The sequence below is a fragment of the Chelonia mydas genome, chromosome 6 (genome assembly GCF_015237465.2).
Source record: "Chelonia mydas isolate rCheMyd1 chromosome 6, rCheMyd1.pri.v2, whole genome shotgun sequence".
NCBI lineage: Eukaryota > Metazoa > Chordata > Testudines > Cheloniidae > Chelonia > Chelonia mydas.
In genome coordinates, this window is record NC_051246.2 from 117,339,136 (window position 1) to 117,357,656 (window position 18,521).

At 39.9% G+C, this 18,521-nt stretch overlaps 1 protein-coding gene across 6 annotated transcripts in view; it reads right to left on the bottom strand.

Moving 5' to 3' along the window:
• Positions 1–966: 966 nt before the first annotated feature.
• The window catches only part of BRF1 (BRF1 RNA polymerase III transcription initiation factor subunit), a 229,372-nt gene continuing 211,817 nt past the window's right edge, over positions 967–18,521 (bottom strand). For 5 of the 6 annotated variants that reach the window (XM_043547875.1, XM_037901089.2, XM_037901088.2 and 2 more), the window contains 3 exons: positions 14,337–14,388; positions 7,113–7,281; positions 967–4,917 (listed from right to left, as the gene is read on the bottom strand). In XM_043547875.1, the coding sequence (XP_043403810.1) occupies positions 4,880–4,917; positions 7,113–7,281; positions 14,337–14,388 (259 nt within the window). In that variant the 3' untranslated portion in view covers positions 967–4,879. The remainder of the gene's footprint in view (positions 4,918–7,112; positions 7,282–14,336; positions 14,389–18,521) is intronic. The other variant, XM_043547877.1, reaches the window with a different exon arrangement.

Genomic DNA, 18,521 nt, shown 5'->3' on the forward strand with positions numbered 1-18,521 from the left:
GAGCCCCCTGCTGCACCCCTCCTGCACTCCGACCCCCTACCCTGAGCCACCTGCTGCACCCCTCCTGCACCCCAACCCCCTACCCTGAGCCACCTGCTGCACCCCTCCTGCACTCTGACCCCAAGCCCCCGATGCACCCTGCACCCCTGGGGGCAGGGAAGGGGTGGGAAGAGGTGGGGCAGGGGCGGGGCCGGGGCAGCGGGTCAATGGTGCGGCCCTCAGGCCAATGTACTTGTCCTCATGTGGCCCTCGTGGTCATTTGAGTTTGAGACCCCGACCTAGAGCAAGTTGCTGGAGCATAGCAGTATACTAGAATCTGCAGTAACCAGTGTGTAAAAGCCCCTTGCATCTAATTCACTATAGGTATGTTTGCTCATTTTGGAATGAGACAATGTGTGCTTAATGCAGTTTTAAAGCATTGCTTTTCATATTACTGTGCACCTTAATATGTTTCATTAAACCTCAGTAGCAGATGTTCCTCTGGGTCCAACCTTAGCCTCTATATTCAAAACTCAGCAAATAATAAAAGTAGGAGGGTAGATGTGGATTTTACCCCCAAACTGTGGTATCCAGATGTTAATACAATAGAATGATTTTTGAAGTCAATGCACATCTTGTTTGTCAAGATACAACTCTTCAAAAATGAGCATCAGAACAACACTCCTATTGAGCAAACATACCATATTGTTCCTATTTGCACTAAAATTACATGATTTAATAGAAAGATCTTGTTCATGTTATGCAGTTTACAGAAGCTATCTACACTTATAGATAATCAGTGGAACAATACTATGTAAAACACATTTGCCTGATTAGAAATGCCCTCCATTTTAGAAACAAAAGAAGGCTCTAAATTACAGATTTTGTCCACTACAACCAATCACACAAAAAAGCAATCAAAAGCAAACATTCATACGAATCAAGAGATGAAGGAATCAGAAATTTGCAAGAATGCATCATAAAAGATGGGGTATGCAAGGGTTTTTTGGGGGGATTTATTTACAGCAAATATATTACAATAAAAAAGCTGAACATGGCTCATATTGTGGTTGTGTAAAGAAGATACATATGCTTACACTGAACAGTTGTAATTCTCTTAGCACTAACTGAATCAAATGTGTAGACTCAATACAAAAATAAAAAGTAGTACTGGGCAAAGGACACATTAACAGCATACATCTGTGGACGAGAGTTTCAATACAATCCAAAAAGAATACAGACAAGCGATCAGGATGGCAAGAACTTTTTAGATGAACACGTAGCCCACAACATAAGGCCGTCTGGCACCATTTAAGATCTGCTGTATTGAACACAGTGTCTTTAAAAGAACGTCATACAAGATTAAGACACAGAAAATGCAATTATCCTGGTGAACAATCTTGTTACTTTCCTTATTCCTCTTTCATATTTTATTCCCACAATAGTAATGTGTGTTAAAGAGGCTTCATGGCAGACAAATACAATGCAACAGCGGGAGGGTTTTGCCTGTCAAAGTGACTTGCAGCAAGAGACATCTATGCTTTATACAGATATGTATCTCACGTGAGTTCTAGTACAAAGATCTAAGAACAACACATGCTGAAGCCTTATAATCTCTCTTCATTATCATTAGAATCCTGAATAAAGCAGGGTCCAAATTACTCCAAGGGAATCCAGGCTACAATACAGCAAAACGTCTTCTGCAAGGTCACTATGATACATTAACAGTAGTAAACAGAGTTAATGCTACATTAACCTTTTTACATTTTCATAAGTGGTTATAAAAACAGAAACTAGCATCTTCTAATCTGTTTACATTTCCTGAGCTTAGTTAAATCACAAAGGAAGGAAACTTATAAAAATCCCAGCTAGTCACCAGCAAATTAAAGATGTATGCAACTGGTTTGAAAATCTTTACATTCTCCCTATTTGACACAACGGCCCTTCCCTTTTCATTTAGGCTCCTATACAAGGGCATATAGAGTTAAATTCACTAGCAATGCTGGGATGCTATGGAACTGTTGGGCTTTTTGTCCTCTCTAAGTGCTTTTATGGTAGATTGTGAGATAGCATGTTCTGATTGAATCTTATGAGAGCACCCAAAACCCCTGCAAGTATTTTCCCCTCCTAAATGGATAAGCACCTCTTGCCTCCAGTTTGGAAAATAAAGCTTCCAGAAACCCAACCCATTACTGAAATTCTCATTTCCCATTTGTCTGTTTCGAGTGTAGTGGACTCCACTGTGCTCCCCAGTCTAATGAGCCACTGCCCTGGCAGCTGGTTTAGTATTCCACTGGGGGGGGTGGGAGGGGTGTAAAAAAACTATGAAAATCTACACTGAAAAATGTGAGAGAGAATCTCAGCAATAAAGAATTCATCTTAGTGGCTTCTTCAAGAGCAAATACTACACCTTTGAGACAAGAGGGTATTCTATCCTCCGGGAGTCAATACGCATGTTTATTTCCGGTGTATAAAATAATTTGTGCCTTGGAGTAAAATCCAGATTTTGAGAATATACTGGGAACAATACTGCTCTTGGGCAGAGTGCTGCAATATTCAAATTCAACCTAACTGGCTTAGGTAGGTATACCATAGATTTGCAGAGGCATAATGCACCTGGGTTGGTATTTTTAAAATTATTATGATGTAACAGCGTGATTTTGCATTCTGGTGCAGATAGAAAAGGTTTAACTCCATAACTTAATTCTCAGAGCAGCATTTGTGTAGCTACCAAAGCAGCCAGAAAACATCTGTAGCTTTCCTTATAGAGTACCAGCTTTTCCCATAAGAATTACACTAAATCTCCTCTTTCCAACTGCAAAAATCTTTCCAAAGCCCATTCATTTTGCTACCCAAACTCTGCAACAGCACATGCCGTCTCACAGCCATTGCAGAAACAAGGCTCAAAAATATCGAGCAGACACATACTAGCCAAAGCATTACATTGACTAGCCAAACCAATATTAAAATTGTGTCCCAATGAAGCCCTGTGTGGGATCTTACCTCTCTCCTCCCTCCACCCCCTTTTACTGGCTGTCAGGAGGGAAGGTCAAGTGCCTCTGCCCTCTTTAATGTCACTGGAAGTCTGGACAGCACTGTTTCCGTCTCTGTCAGCCCAGCTGGTGGTGATCAAAGGAGCTGCTCAGTCTCCTTCTCCTTGGGCTCCTGGGAGAAGCACCAACATCCAACTTCCCTTTCCGTGTGTGAGGCACATTTTTCCAGCTCCCCAGTCAGAGCTGAGGGAAGAGGAGGATGGTGTTTCTGTGATGAGTGTTCTACCTAATAATAAATGGGGTGCTTCTCACCAGTGTGGGAGAGAGTAGATTCAAACTCTGACCTGTAGCAGCCCTGCTCAGGGAAGACTGTTTTGCTAAGAGATGTGTAACTAACCTTCCCTGAGCTGGGCTGGTTCTGGCAGATGGTGCAGCTTCCTTGACCGTCAACAGCCAGGTGAGAAAGACGAAAATGTCAGAACTCCAGTGGCTCCCAAAATCATTAAGGTCTTGATCCAAAGCATATTAATGTCCACCGGAGTCTTTCCACAGACTTCAGTGAGCTTTGGATCAGGCCCTAAAGGTGAGGGCAGAGGGAGGTCAGGGTTGATGGAGTTGAATCTGCCAACACCAGGCCTGATTTTATCCCACAGAGCTAGCATTCAGATGAGTTGTTCTATTTTGGGATCAGACAGTGTGTTGAAGTGTTAGTGTATTGAAGTGTAGGATTTCAGAGGCCTGAGTCCTGGCAATAATGCTGTTAGTTACTGTACAAAACGAAAGTCAAGCTGAGCCAATCTGGTTGCCCTATGGGTGACCTTTAATTTACCAATAAAAAAGTTAAATAAATTAAATTAAACTTCAGTCAAATCAGAAACTAGCTTATTTATACAAAAAGCTCAGCTTTTTTCTTCTTTTTTTTTTTATTTAAAAACCCCTAGACCTTTAGAGATAGGCTGTTCTCTGTGTGGCTGCAACACAGAGCAAGTCTGGTCCCAAACCCAGCCAGAATGCAGCAGGTCACTAACAGTAGCAATAGTCACCCTACTGCACCAACCTCCACCATCACATCCATAGCAGTCCTATGACACCACAGCAGTATAGTCATGCAGAGTCACCGGAATAAATTTGGCCACAGCAGTGTCTCCTGCTTTCCCTATAGATGCTTTGCCTTTATCTAACCATTTTTTCCACAAATATTTCTTCAGCATTTACAGAGCAGTAGAAACCACCCTTCTGTGACAATGTTCTCTTCTACTGTCAGCATCTCTTGAGGAACACACGACTCTATTATTAATGTACGTAAGCACATATTTAGCTTCTGAGGATTAATTTAATTTAAAGAGATACTGCCATAGAATTATATCTTTTCCCTTAATTTATTTACTTTTGGAAGAGTATCAAGTAGGGAAGCTTGTATACAATGGCAGAGTCACATTAATAATAAAGATTAGATTATCCATTTTTCTCATTATAGCATTATGAGAGAATTAACACTGGTATAGTTCAAAGATGTATGTGGAGGTTTTACTTACTTTATAATTTATTCCTCTTCTATACGTTACTTTTCAGTAGCATGCCTGAAGCAGGATCAAATGAGAGATATGTAGTTTCTAACCACAACATACTCTGCATACAGGCTATTTTTCTTTGTTCTCTGGAAACATTACTTCCATTAATTCCTTCCTCAAAACATGATCCAAAAAAAATTTCAAGTACAATAAACCCAAACTTTATTGCTGGGTTATAGGTCAATGTAAACTGACCAGAATCAACACTCAACTAAAATTCTCTTTACAAAAGTCAGGATTGTTCAGTTACGTCTGCAGATCACAGACAGCTTCTTTCACCATTCATAAAGCCATTGGAATCACAAATTACTACATCTCCTTTGGAAGCAAACAGGACTAATAACCGTCATCATCGTCCATATCACAGCCGTAATCTGAAACATATAGAGAAAAAGGTTTATAGAAAAGAAAATGTTCCCGAGAATAAGAAAAGTGCAATGAAAATATTACAGCTGTCAAACTATAAATTCAAGCAGTCTCTGTGCTGTGTAACAAGTTGGTATGTTTTTAATTAACCAAACAACAAACTCATACATTTTCTTAAGGCTAAGGAGAAAATCTGCTATATGCTCTCCTTAATGAACTCAAAAATACTTGTGAGCCTACATATATATGTTTAGCACTGCACTTATTAAGAAAGGCTCTATATGGAGCCTTAGGACCCTAATTTCACAGAGACTTGGCACATGGATATGCGAAATATTCAGCTTAGTTTAGAGGCTAAAGAGATCAAACTTGATTGTCAAAAGTAAATTGGAACATGGAGGTAGATAAATGGCAATGTGCATTACAAGGGGGCACGATTAACTAAACATGAGCGCCAAGAAAAAAATGAATTTGTTTAAATCATTGAAGGATTTCTAAACAGAACCTACCCAGACTCAAAGGCAGCTCCGGAACACCCTTCTGTGCCCAAAGATTCCCAAGAAGCAAAATGTCACCCAACAACAAACTTCAACTAGGACATCTGGCTTCAGAAGTCCTGGATCCAGTAGTACTACAAACAGAAACTCTTAGTGTATGTCTACACTGGAATTATAACCCATGGCAGGCTCATGTCAGCTGACTCAAGGCAGGGGCTACAGGGATGTTTAACTGCCATATAAACTTCTGGGCTCAGGCTGGCACCCAGGCTCTAGGACCCTGTGAGATGAGAGGGTTGCAGAGCTCAGGTTGCAGCCTCAGCCAGAACGTCTACACCACAATTAAATAGCCCAGCAGCCCGAGCCCGAGTCAGCTGCAGTGTAGACATACCCTAAATGGCCAGTTGTGCCTCTTTGCCAATCATTACCCAGAATCCTTTCTGTGTACAGCTATTTAAGAGCAGTGCGGATTGCTGAGGTCTAGAGAAAAAACAAGACATTTGTACGTGCTTCTGTATAAACCAATTTCTTTTCTGCGTATTTCACAAATTAACCAGACAAAAATCTCCTTGTTGCAAAATGGACCCTAACTTTTACTATTATATGTGACTGTTTAGTAAATTTAATCTTTATCTTCCACCATCAATGTGGGGAGATGTGGTGCAGGGTTTCATGCAGAGACACAAGCTAATGAATGCTCTGCAGAAAAAACAAATGTAATCCACAGTGATTTGTACAGAAAGGGCGAAGTTCATCACCTGAATCTCCTGCAGTTCCCCTCCACTTATCAGGGAGGTCTAAGACCCACGAGTAGACAAACAAAACAGTTCTTTTGCTGGCAGTACATTCTGAACACCTCAATTTTAATTCTGGCAACATTCCTAACTTATTTTTCTTAATAATGCAAATACTCAGCTCTTTCAGCTGCAGTAGAGAACCAGAGAGAGGGTAGTGCAATGTTCTCAGAATGCTTTAAAAATAGTAACACAAAGGAGAAAAAATGCTCAGTGACCTTTAAACTACTTTGCGGGCTTTATTACTACTATTTTTAAACACAGATCCACCCACCCAGACGGGTGCACTTTCTTGGGAACATAATCCTAATAATAAACACTAGTGACAAAGTATTTTTCCTTTGGTTCAGAAATTATTTTCCAGTCAGAAATCAACCTAAAAGCAACACATTCCTTTATGATCAATCCATAGATATTACAAAAAAGCTTCATCAAAGTCTGCAGCTGAATTAACAGTGATGGGGAGGCTTGAACAATAAATCAATGCTCCAGCACAAACCTTCTTCCCACTTTGCTTTAGCGTATTGCATCATTCTATTTTAAGATAATTTTTGCATACATCCGAAGTTTAAAATGTAAGAGGAAGTTTCAAATGAATCAATCCAGCCATGTCCAACTACGAAATACCACTGCAGAGAGGACATCAATGTTTCCTGTCAATACAGAAACCTGCTTAAATGATGGCTTCTGGTTAACATAAAAGTTGAGAGTCGCAAGGGGGCTTTAGGTACCTAACTGCCATTTAGGCATGTAAGTCCAATATTTACATTCTCAAAAATCCCGCTCAGGCTGCTGTTTGAGAACCCCTGGAATAAAGAGTCCTTTACAAAGAACAGAAGTTGGTCTGGTAATTTCTGCGTCTTCACAATTGTGCACAGTCAATAGGTCGCACTATCTAAAATCAAGACCTACCATTTCCTCCCATTAACTGAAGTGCACTCATGCAGTGATCATCCTCTTCTTCTATTTCTTCTTCCTCAACTTCTTCCTCATGGTTATATGATACCGGTCCACTCTCTACCAGAACATTCTCTGGTTTTTCAAGCTCTGGCCCTTCTGTCTGTGAAACTGGAAAGGTTACCTGTGAACAAGAGAGGGGGATACTAAAGTATACCATTCCTTATAGCCAACTCTTTTCCCTTAAAATCTCCAAATGAAAGGGTCAGAGCAGCTGGCACTATTGTCCTCTAACAAAGCCAAAGCCCAGCCTAAGAAGCTTAACATTTCTGGGGAACATTCAACGTCCACGGTGGAAAGTACTGTGAATGTGCACGAGAAAGAAATGTTCAGATTTCAAGTATTTCAAAGCCCCGCAAATACTCAAAGTGAAACAGTCAAATAGAGTGAAAGAAAAACACAACCCTCTCACAAGTGCAAGGTAAAACTAGCTTAAGGTGCTTTCGCAGAGCTCTGTGGGGAAGCTTGCAGTGTTTTCCTTCATTATGTTTGGTTCAGATAAGGGCTATTACACAGTGGCACCGCTATTATCACTTTAATGAGAGCAAAATGCACTCTGATATCAGAAAAAAATGATGTGTATTAGTTTTGACAGATCAGGCTGGATTTTCTTGGAGCAGAATCCAGAGCGTGACAATAATTCTCATTAGACAACACTGTTAATAGTGTAATAGAATAACACATTAGCTACACAAACTGGCACCTCTAGGTTATCAGAACAGTGGGTTGGGAACTGGTGGCTCCGAGAGCACATGCCAAGGGTCCACAAAGAGCCGACTGTTCACATCGTGCTGTCTAAACTTTTTCAGAGATGAGGAGTCTGTCTTATTGCTGCTAAGGCCCCCAATTCAGCAAGGCTCGGCAGGAAATGGTTTCCTCATCTGGTGAAGAATTTTGAGATTTTCAACATTTTTCCCATTCAGCACAGGGATGAATCCAAAACAGAGAGAGGGACCCATGCCAGAGCAGCCCATTGCCTGGTGGTCAGGGAACTCACCTGGGATGTGCTCTGCCACGTTTCGAGGAGGGACTTGAACTCAAGTCTCCCACATTTCAGGTGAGTACCTTGAGCACGAGGCTTACTGGCTATTCTGAGGTCAGGCTTTCAATCTCTCTTGTTGGAGGTGTTCCACTTTGCATCAATAATTCGATAGGAATTGGAGCAGGGACTTGAACCTGGGTATCCCACATCCCAGGTGAATGCCCTGACGACTGGGCTAAGATGTCCTCTGGGAATGGGACAGCGAGGCAATACCTCCAGGGTAGGAGAGGGTAAAAAGACCTAGCAGCTGGGAAGAAATTCCAAGGAGCAGAGATGGGGACCAAGCATCAGGAAAGCACACGCAGTAGAAGATGAGGATTAGGCAACAAGGAGGCATTTGTAGAGATGATGAGAAGGAGAAAGGGGGGTAAAGTGGGAAAAGAGCATGAGCAATGGAGCAAGCAGGGAGGGAGGAAAACACAGCAGGGAGATGGAGACCAAAGGAAAAGCAAAAGAAGACACTGTCGCCGATTCTCTTGTGTCTGAGCTGTGGAAAGTAGAAGCCACGTGAAATTGGCTTCAGTTCCCTGATTCAGCACCACCGGACCCTAAGCCAGAGCAGGAGGGGCCTTGCTCTAATTGAGGTTACTGGAGTACTTCCCCCTGCAGCCGTGGAGCTCAGCCCTTCCAGGCCCCTCCCTCTTCTCCCCTTTACAGAGGGGAAGCTGGCAGGGGAGGTAGCTATGCTGTCTCCAGCAACTCTATGATGCTGGATTTTCCCTTTTGTCCAGAGGATATCTCCAGAGAATCTGGCACAGTATGATTAACTCTCACAGAACTGAGAATGTATATATTACTTGCCACTAGTCATCACCAGGAAAGACTGAAAAGATTGAGACTGTTTACATTCGAAAGAAGATGAATAAGAGGGGACATATTAGAAGTATGTAAAATAATGTATGGTATGGAGAAGTCAGACTGGGAACTTCTATTCTTCCTGTCTCTTTAAACCAGAAGGGGACATTCAAATGAATTAAAAGGCAGCAAATTCAAAACTGATAAAAGGAAACACTCCTTCACACAGTGTGCAATTAAACTGTGGAACTTATTGCCACATCAGGCCATTAAGCCCAAAACCATAGCAAGATTCAGAAAGGCATTAGCTATTTATATGAATAACAAGAATATCCAGAGTTATAATAGTTAATGTTAAACCACTTTGGAGGGGATATTAAGCACTAGGCTTAAGCCAAAGTAGAGGTTAGGAGGAAGATTTTTTGCACCTTCTGAATTATCCAGTGCAGGCTGCTCTTGGAGACAGGATCTGATTCAGCATGGAAATTCCTCTCTTATTTATTTGTGCTACAGTAACTCTTAGGGGCCCCAAACAAAATCAGAGCCCCATTGTTCTAGGCACTGTATGACATTTTAACGGAAAACCCCTATCCCAAAAATCTCACCATCTAATTACTCAAATATCAAATTCCACCCAAACCTGTGAGAAATCAAGCTGATCACACAGGCAAACTAAGGATTCCATCTTAGATTTTCTAAGGGCTTGTCTACACTTACAGCAGTGCAGCTGCGCGGCTCTGGTGCTTAGTGAAGATGCGCCCTATGCCAATAGGAGATCTTCTCCTATCAGTATAGGTACTCTTCCTCCCCAATAAGCCCTCCTGTCAACATAGCACCATGTGCACCAGGAGTTTGGTCCGTATAACTGCGTCGCTCAGGGCTGTGGATTATATAAATTTCATTAGACTGATGTACGTCTGTAGTGTAGACCAGGGCAAAGTCACCGAAGAGATTCCTCCAATAGCTCATTGATTGGTTACTGCACGCCCATTAATTTTAACAGGGACTGGGTACCCAAATCACAGAGAAAACAATCTCTATATAGAAATAAATCTTACTGTTATTTAGATTTGAATTCCTTTCCTTTTAGTTTATCATGTTTCACCCATCACCACTTTTCCCATATAGAATTATCAAACGGACAACTCCTAAGGTTTTAGGCAAGAGAAATAATAGACAGTTTCAGGAAAAACATCATCTTAATTTATACTAATTTTTATGCTAAAAGTTTCCATCTGCTCTAAAAATTTTCACTAAAGAATGGATGAATATAAAGGAGCTACAACTGATTCATTGTTTATTAAAATTGCACCATCCTAATTAAAATATGACCTTCTTCTAATTATCATGTCCATTTCCAGGCTGTTACAGCGCTAAAAATGTGCAGGTTTTTCTAATGAGCACAGCATAAAAAGTGAAAATGTATTTCCCCAGGCATTATATCAAACTGTTTCTTAAAATAATGTTTTAACCTTTTTAAAACAAGGGTGTCAAACAAATTCCTTTCACCAAACTTCCTGAATCAGTCTCCAGAAAATTTGAACTTTAGTATGGCTTTTAAACTCACATATTTTTTATGGGGTTGTGGAAACATGTTAAATGATCAAAGTTAACTAGAACATTTTCAAAATGGTGTCAGATTTCACAGTTATATAAAAAAAGATAAATGGCTGACTCAGTTTGTAAATTAGTAATATATATTTTACATTGTTATGTAACAGTTTAGTCTCTGAATATGGACAACAATTTTAATTTGCTGTACTTGTATACACATGTGTAAACATATTTCACAGAGACAGAATGTGAAGGAGGTGAACATAAGAATGGCCCTACTGGGTCAGACCAAAGGTCCATCTATCCCAGTATCTTGTCTTCCGACAATAGCCAATGCCAGGTGCCCCAGAGGGAATGAACAGGTAATCATCAAGTGATCCATTCCCTGTCGCTCATTCCTAGCTTCTGGCAAACAGAGGCTAGGGACACCATCCCTGCCCATCCTGGCCAACTGCTATTGAGGGACCTATCCTCCATGAATGTATCTAGTTCTTTTTTGAACCCTGTTATAGTCTTGGCCTTCACAACATCCTCTGGCAAAGAGTTCCACAGGTTGACTGTACATTGTGTGAAGAAATGCTTCCTTTTGTTTGTTTTAAACCTGCTGCCTATTAATTTCATTTGGTGACCCTTAGTTCTTGTGTTCTGAGAAGGAGTAAATAACACTTCCTTATTTACTTTCTTCCAGTCATGATTTTATATATCTCTATCATGTCCCCTCTTAGTCATCTCTTTTCCAAGCTGAAAAGTCCCAATCTTGTTAATCTCTCCTCATAAGGAAGCTGTTCCATACCCCTAATAATTTTTGTTGCCCTTTTCTGAACCGTTTCCAATTCCAATATATCTCTTTGAGATGGGGTGACCACATCTGCACACAGTATTCAAGATGTGGGTGTACCATGGATTTATATAGAGGCAATATGATATTTTCTGTCTTATTATCTATCACTTTCTTAATGACTCCCAACATTCTGTTTGCGTTTTTGACAGCCGCTGCACACTGAGTGGATGTTTTCAGAGAACTGTCCACAATGACTCCAAGATCTCTTTCTTGAGACCCCATCATTTTATATGTATACTTGGGATTATGTTTTCCAAATGTGCATTACTTTGCATTTATCAACACTGAATTTCATCTGCCATTTTGTTGCCCAGTCACCCAGTTTTGAGAGATCCTTTTTCTAGCTCTTTGCAGTCTGCCAGGGACTTAACTATCTTGAGTAGTTTTGTATCATCTGCAAATTTTATCACCTCACTGTTTACCCATTTTTCCAGATGATTTATGAATATGTTGAATAGGACTGGTCCCAGTACAGACCCCTGGGGGACACCACTACTTACCTCTCTCCATTCTGAAAATTGACCATTTATTCCTACCCTTTGTTTCCTATCTTTTAACCAGTTACCAGTCCATGAAAGGACCTTCCCTCTTATCCCATAAAAGCTTACTTTGCTTAAGAGCCTTTGGTGAGGGACCTTGTCAAAGGCTTTCTAAAAATACACTATATCCACCGGACCCCCCCTTGTCCACATGCTTGTTCACCCCCTCAAAGAATTCTAGCAGATTGGTGAGGCATGATTTCCCTTTACAAAAACCATGTTGACTCTTCCCCAACAAATTATGTTCATCTATGTGTTTGACAATTTTGTTCTTTACTATAGTTTCAACCAGTTTGCCCAGTACTGAAGTCAGGCTTACCAGCCTGTAATTGCCGGGATCACCTCTGAAGCCCTTTTTAAAAATTGGGGTCACATTAGCTATCCTCCAGTCATTTGGTACAGACGTTGATTTAAATGATAGGTTACAGATTACAGTTAGTAGTTCTGCAATTTCCCATTTGAGTTCCTTCAGAACTCTTGGGTGAATGCCATCTGGTCCTGGTCACTTATTACTGTTCAGTTTACCAGTTTGTTCCAAAATCTCCTCTAGTGACACCTCAATCTGGGACACTTCCTCATATTTGTCACCTAAAAAGAATGGCTCAGGTTTGGGAATCTCCCTCACATCCTCAGCTGTGTAGACCGATGCAAAGAATTTATTTAGTTTCTCCACAATGGCCTTATCGTCCTTGAGTGTTCGTTTAGCATCTCGATTGTCTAGTGGCCCCACTAAGTGCTTAGCAGGCTTCCTGCTTCTGATGTACTTAAACAATTTTTTGCTGTTACTTTTTGAGTCTTTGGCTAGCTGTTCTTCAAATTCTTTTTTGGCCTTCCTAATTATATTTTTACACTTCATTTGGCAGAGTTTATGTTCCTTTCTATTTTCCTCATTGGGATTTATCTTCCACTTTTTAAAGGATGCCTTTTTGCCTCTCACTGCTTCTTTTACTTTGTTATTTAGCCACAGTGGCACTTTTTTGGTTCTCACACACTTTTTTTAATTTCAGGTTACATTTAAGTTGAGCCTCTATTATGGTGTCTTTAAAAAGTTTCCATGCAGCTTGCAGGGATTTCACTTTTGGCGCTATACCCTTTAATTTCTGTTTTACTAACCTCCTCATTTTTGTGTAGTTCTCCTTTCTGAAATTAAATGCTACTGTGTTGGGCTGCTGTGGTGTTTTCCCCACCACAGGGATGTTAAATTTAATTATATTATGGTCAGTATTACCAAGGGGTCCAGCTATATTCACCTTTTGGACCAGATCCTGTGCTCTACTTAGGACTAAATCAGGAATTGCCTCTCCTCTTGTGGGTTCAAGGACTAGCAGTCATTTAAGGTGTCAAGAAACTTTATCTCTGCATCCCGTCCTGAGGTGACATGTACACAGTCAATATGGGGATAGTTGAAAACTCGCATTATTATTGAGTTTTTTATTTTAATAGCCTCTCTAATCTCCCTGAGCATTTCACAGTCACTATCACCATCCTGGTCAGGTGGTCAGTAATATATCCCTACTGCTATATTCTTATTATTGGAGCATGGAATTACTATCTATAGAGATCCTACGGTACAGTTTGGAGGAGTTAGTGACAGCAATCACGACTCACATTTTGGTAGAGAGAGAATGCGTGCATGTGGGTGAGAGAGAGAATTACCAAAATGAGTATAGTGAATATGGTCACATAATTATTAACAACTCGTCCTCTGCAATATTACAATCTCAAACCAAAATATATAAATATTAAGTTTCATTATTTAGGGTGAGCTGTCACTTCTTCCTCTGCCCCAGGAGCAGACAAGGGAGGGAAACAGGACACCAGAATCACAATTCTCTCCCTGGCTACCTGCTTGCTCCATGCGGGAAGTCATCTACCACTGGTCCTCAACAGGAGTTGATTACTTCCTCCTGTGTGCCAGTTCAGCTCTGCTGGATAATACAGTGAGGGAGTAGGGACAACGCTGCTTACTCCCTGCCACTGCTCTCTTTACTCAATTTGTTTGTTTTTTAGAAGCATATGGATGTTATTTCCCCTCTCCCCAAACTGGAATTCCTGTTGAATATATTAAATATGAATAGTTACCTGGTTTATTGAGAGGTTTGTGTTCACAGTTTCACTTACCCTTCCATTCTGAATCCCTATTTTTATAAAAGCAAATAGTTCCAACTGGAAAACAGAGGGCATCATCTTTGCAATGATCCCACTTATTGCTTCTGGCCTGATCAGAGGGACCAATCCTGATCTCTTTGACTCGGAATTTACATTCCCATAACAGATATCAGAATCCGGTCCACTAAGGTTTGTGATAGTTGCCATAATCAATGTTAAGTATTGGATTATGAGTTAAGTCAATTTTCAGATTGCAGTTGTGTAGAAGGGTTCTGGGAGAGCTGGTAAACTTCACATACCTCTTCAGTTGCAGCCTTTTTAGCTAGTTGTGTAGAAATCATGGGTCTTAATCTGGAAAGAAGAAAAAAGGCGTTGGTGATTATTAGAAAAGTTATATTGTAAATGTAAAAACACAAGGTCAGTTTGACACAGACTGCAGTCACTTGTTCTCTGGCCAAGAGAACAAGTTTGCTAATGTCATCACACTATGTATTTATTTTATCCTTTCAAGTTAAAAATATAAAAGAAAGTCTATGCACAAGCCTTACACACAGTTTAACAGTAATTAACATTTACATTCAGTAAAACTATCACCTAGCAGTTCAATACAATAAAGGATGGTCTAGACATGAAAGTTGATTCGGAATAAGGTAGGGTGTGTTTTTAAAGAGGTTTAGCTATTCCTGATTAACTCCATGTGTGAATGCTCTTATCCCAAAATAATAGTGTCTTATTTTGAATACATTTAATCCATTTCCAAAGTGGATTAATCTTATTTGGAATACAATTCATCAGGAATTATTAATTTAGGAACAGCTAATCAGAATAACTCCCCATGTAGACAAGCCCTTAGAAAAAAGGCAAGCTAATAAGCACAACAGCAAAACTCCATCCCATACTCCACCCAAAGCCCTTCTTAGCTCTCCCCAAAGGCCCTATAAAATAGATTACTTTTGCCACATGTTCTGAAGGCCAAAAAATTTCTACCCATTGCTGGCCCCTCCCTCTTTTCTGTTATAGTGAGAAGGACAGATTCAGTGAGCCAGATTCTGTTCCTAATTACACCAATGTAAATCTGGAATCACTTCCCTTTATTTCAGTGAGGTGATTCCAGATTTACACTGATGTACCGAGATTACATCAGTATAGTTTTAACATCTTATATCTAATCTTGAACTAGACAACAGCAAAAAACAAAAGGATCCTACATCAGCTGAAAGAAAGAAATGCTGGAAGCTGAACTTGAGCATATTTTAAAAGTATTGCATAGCTGGGGAAAGGACCGCAGACACACATTTGGAGATCAGTCTGTATTATTTTGCCACTCAAGTGCTAAGTGTTGTCATTGCGAGTCATTTCAAATCCTGTTTCCTTATTGCTATGAACACTTTTCTCAACTGAGTTCTGGTTGCTTTGCTCTGTCCCCTCTCTTCACCCAGGTATACCCAGCTATAGAGAATGGTTTGCCTGGTACCTAAATTCTGCTCACACAGGTTCCCGGGCATACCTCTGAATGAAGTCTAAGTTTCATTTACAGAGATGTACACCTCCAGAGCTAAGCTTTCATTTAGAGTAAGATGCTTCTTTCCCTCTATTCATCCACTGATTCTGGCATTCTTTAGCATACAAACAAAGAAGTTGTTCTCCAATTTAAAAAAAGACACTAAATCTGACTATTCTACAGTAGGAAGCAAAACCCCAGAGAATGAGTGGAGAGTTTTAGTCTTCATTATCTGATAGAGAAGAAAATATTAAAATTCAAGAGACAGGCGTTCAGCTAAGAGTCTTCTTTGCAGCGCTTCAGCACATTTTCAGGATACTTGAACATCTGGGGCAGTCCAAAGTGAACTTGTTTTCAGTGCATCCAACCAAGCTGATGTTTGGGCAACATTTCAAAGGCAGAGTCTATGTGCTTGCACCTACAGAGTGATTTGGAAAACAACGGTATTCTTGTACAACTATTGTCTGTTGCACTTCATGATTATCAACATCATCATGGAAGAAGATGATACCATTAACCCAGAGAATGTATTTACTCCCTGTAAGTCCCAATGGATCCTTCGACATACAGAGAAAACATTTGAAGGTACAGATACAAATCTTACTCTGTGTCCGACTTCCTCTTTATGCTGCCCCACCTGAGTTATACAACCTTCCTAATATCTGAATATGTGTATTATACTGTTAATCATGGTTTTCTAATACAGAGTACCAATTTAGATGCACACACACATGAGAATGCAGTAACGATATCAATAGGCTAGATAAATGAAGGTTGCTGGTAAAATATCTGTTACCCTGTATTCACATACTTGAAAAGCAGTAGATATTAAAGCTCTCTATTTGAAAACAGTGTGATTATTGCAATTAACACTATCCAAAAATTAGATTTGTTGCCACGTTATTGAGCGACAACATGCCCCCCAAGAATACCCTGAAGCCTTGCCCCTTTCCCGGTTAGAACAAGCTATAAAATAAGCCCAGAAGGCACTCAGAATGTGCTGGCCTTTGTTTTAGAGGCAATAATGCATGCGCTTACACTGAACAATACAATCACTGCTACGCTAAGTACACAGTAAATATTCCAGTGTCATTGTAATTACAAATGTTCCCATAATGAAGAAAAAAGGATTCTGACTTGTGAAACCCCTATTTGTAAACTGCAACCCTAAACATAAGGAGCCATTCTATTGCACTTTACAACAATGAGAGACTAAGTACTCCACAGGCTGTATTCCTGTACTATGTTAGTGTTCATAGAGCATGTTTACTTCTCAGCAGTAGAAGTACTGCAGTTCTCAGAGCAAGCCAAAAATAATACAGAAAAAACATATATATGAAGTACTGGAAAGACACTGGGCCTGATTCTCCTCTTCCTTCCACTGATCTTACGGTAGTGGGACTCCACTGACTTCAGCAGAGTTAATCCCAATTTAAGCAGGAGGATCAGGCTCATTAATTAATATGTACGATCAACAAACACCAGCAGTGAAAAGTGGAGAACTAAAACCATCACACGCAGAGATACATTGTGTCAACTTATTTTCCTAAGAGAATAACGTCTTCAATTAAAAAAAAAAGTAATTTATGTCTCTTGGCTGGTGATGTCATTATCTCCACAGAGACCCCTAACTATTACTGTATAGAGCACTGAAGAAAGATTTTACAGTGTTTTTTTTTTTTTTAAATGCCCTGATGCCCTGACCTCCTTAAAACAGAGCAGCTGCTGCCACACCAACCATATGGAACACTAAATTACTGGCTGCCATGGCTACAGATACTGGCTCCTTCTGCAGTCTGATTTAACCAGGGAAGGCTAGAATATTGTAGTGTGCCATCACTGAAGAACAGAGCTGTTTCTGAGGCTTGAGTGGGATGGGGCATTAATGCTCAAATGAGCAGCTTCACAAAAAGAGGACAGCCAAAGTCCTTTATGCCACTTTCAACATGCATGTACCCCCCATCAACACGACTACCTCCCCATCTATCCCAGCTCATCAGACTTGCTGAACACTGGGCTTTTGCTGAGCAGAAGAAATACTCTGATTAGGAGCTGTTTTGTCTCATATGTTTTGTATCATTTCCTGGGTTAAGACGCATTGTGATATACAGCATGATTCTGTTTAAAATATAATACTTTGACAAAAATGAAATGGCTCTCATGATCTTTCTAAATGCTTCTGTAATCATTCATCATTTACTGTATCTTCTGGTTTTATACATTTGCATTATGAACTATGAAACTGACAGAATTAAATACATTAAAAATAAACCACAAAACAAGCAATGTTGTGAATGGTAAAGCAAACCTACAAAAGGTAAAAGATGTACAAACGCCAAGCGCAACATACAGATTTCAAGCTAATTTTGAAAAATTATTCATATGTTCCAGTCAACCAACATATATAACGTGAAATTGATACTCTTGACATTTTTTTGGACAGAAAGTAATGGCACAGTATTTGTCGTTAGTGTCTGCTCACTGTAGAATCTGCTTAGCTCCAGCTTCAGTTAAGACGTACAAGACAGCATCTAGGTTTGTCCTCCAGCGTAACAATTTAAAAGAAGATTCAGTATAATAGAATCTGACAGGGCTGAAGATCACATAAATTGAACTTTCAAAGTGAACAAATGCTTTGAAAAACAAGCTGGCTTTTTTAAAAAGTTTTTAAAACAAACTTTTTATTTTGCTTATTACTTAATAAACAAAGATTATATAACACAGTACATAAAACAGAAAGGAAGTTATGGGGCAATAAAGATGTGTAATTTATATTAGGCAATTCACCCACCCAGGGGATTATTATACCATAACAATCTCCTCAATTTAATTCTGGAAATAATAGTTTTAGAAAGTCACCAAAAGCTCTCTTACTGCTGAAATTTAATTTAACCCATCCACATAGGAAACCTCTTGCTGCTGCTTACCACCCATACTAATGTTATACACAGAAGGACAGACAGACGATGAATACATGATGGCG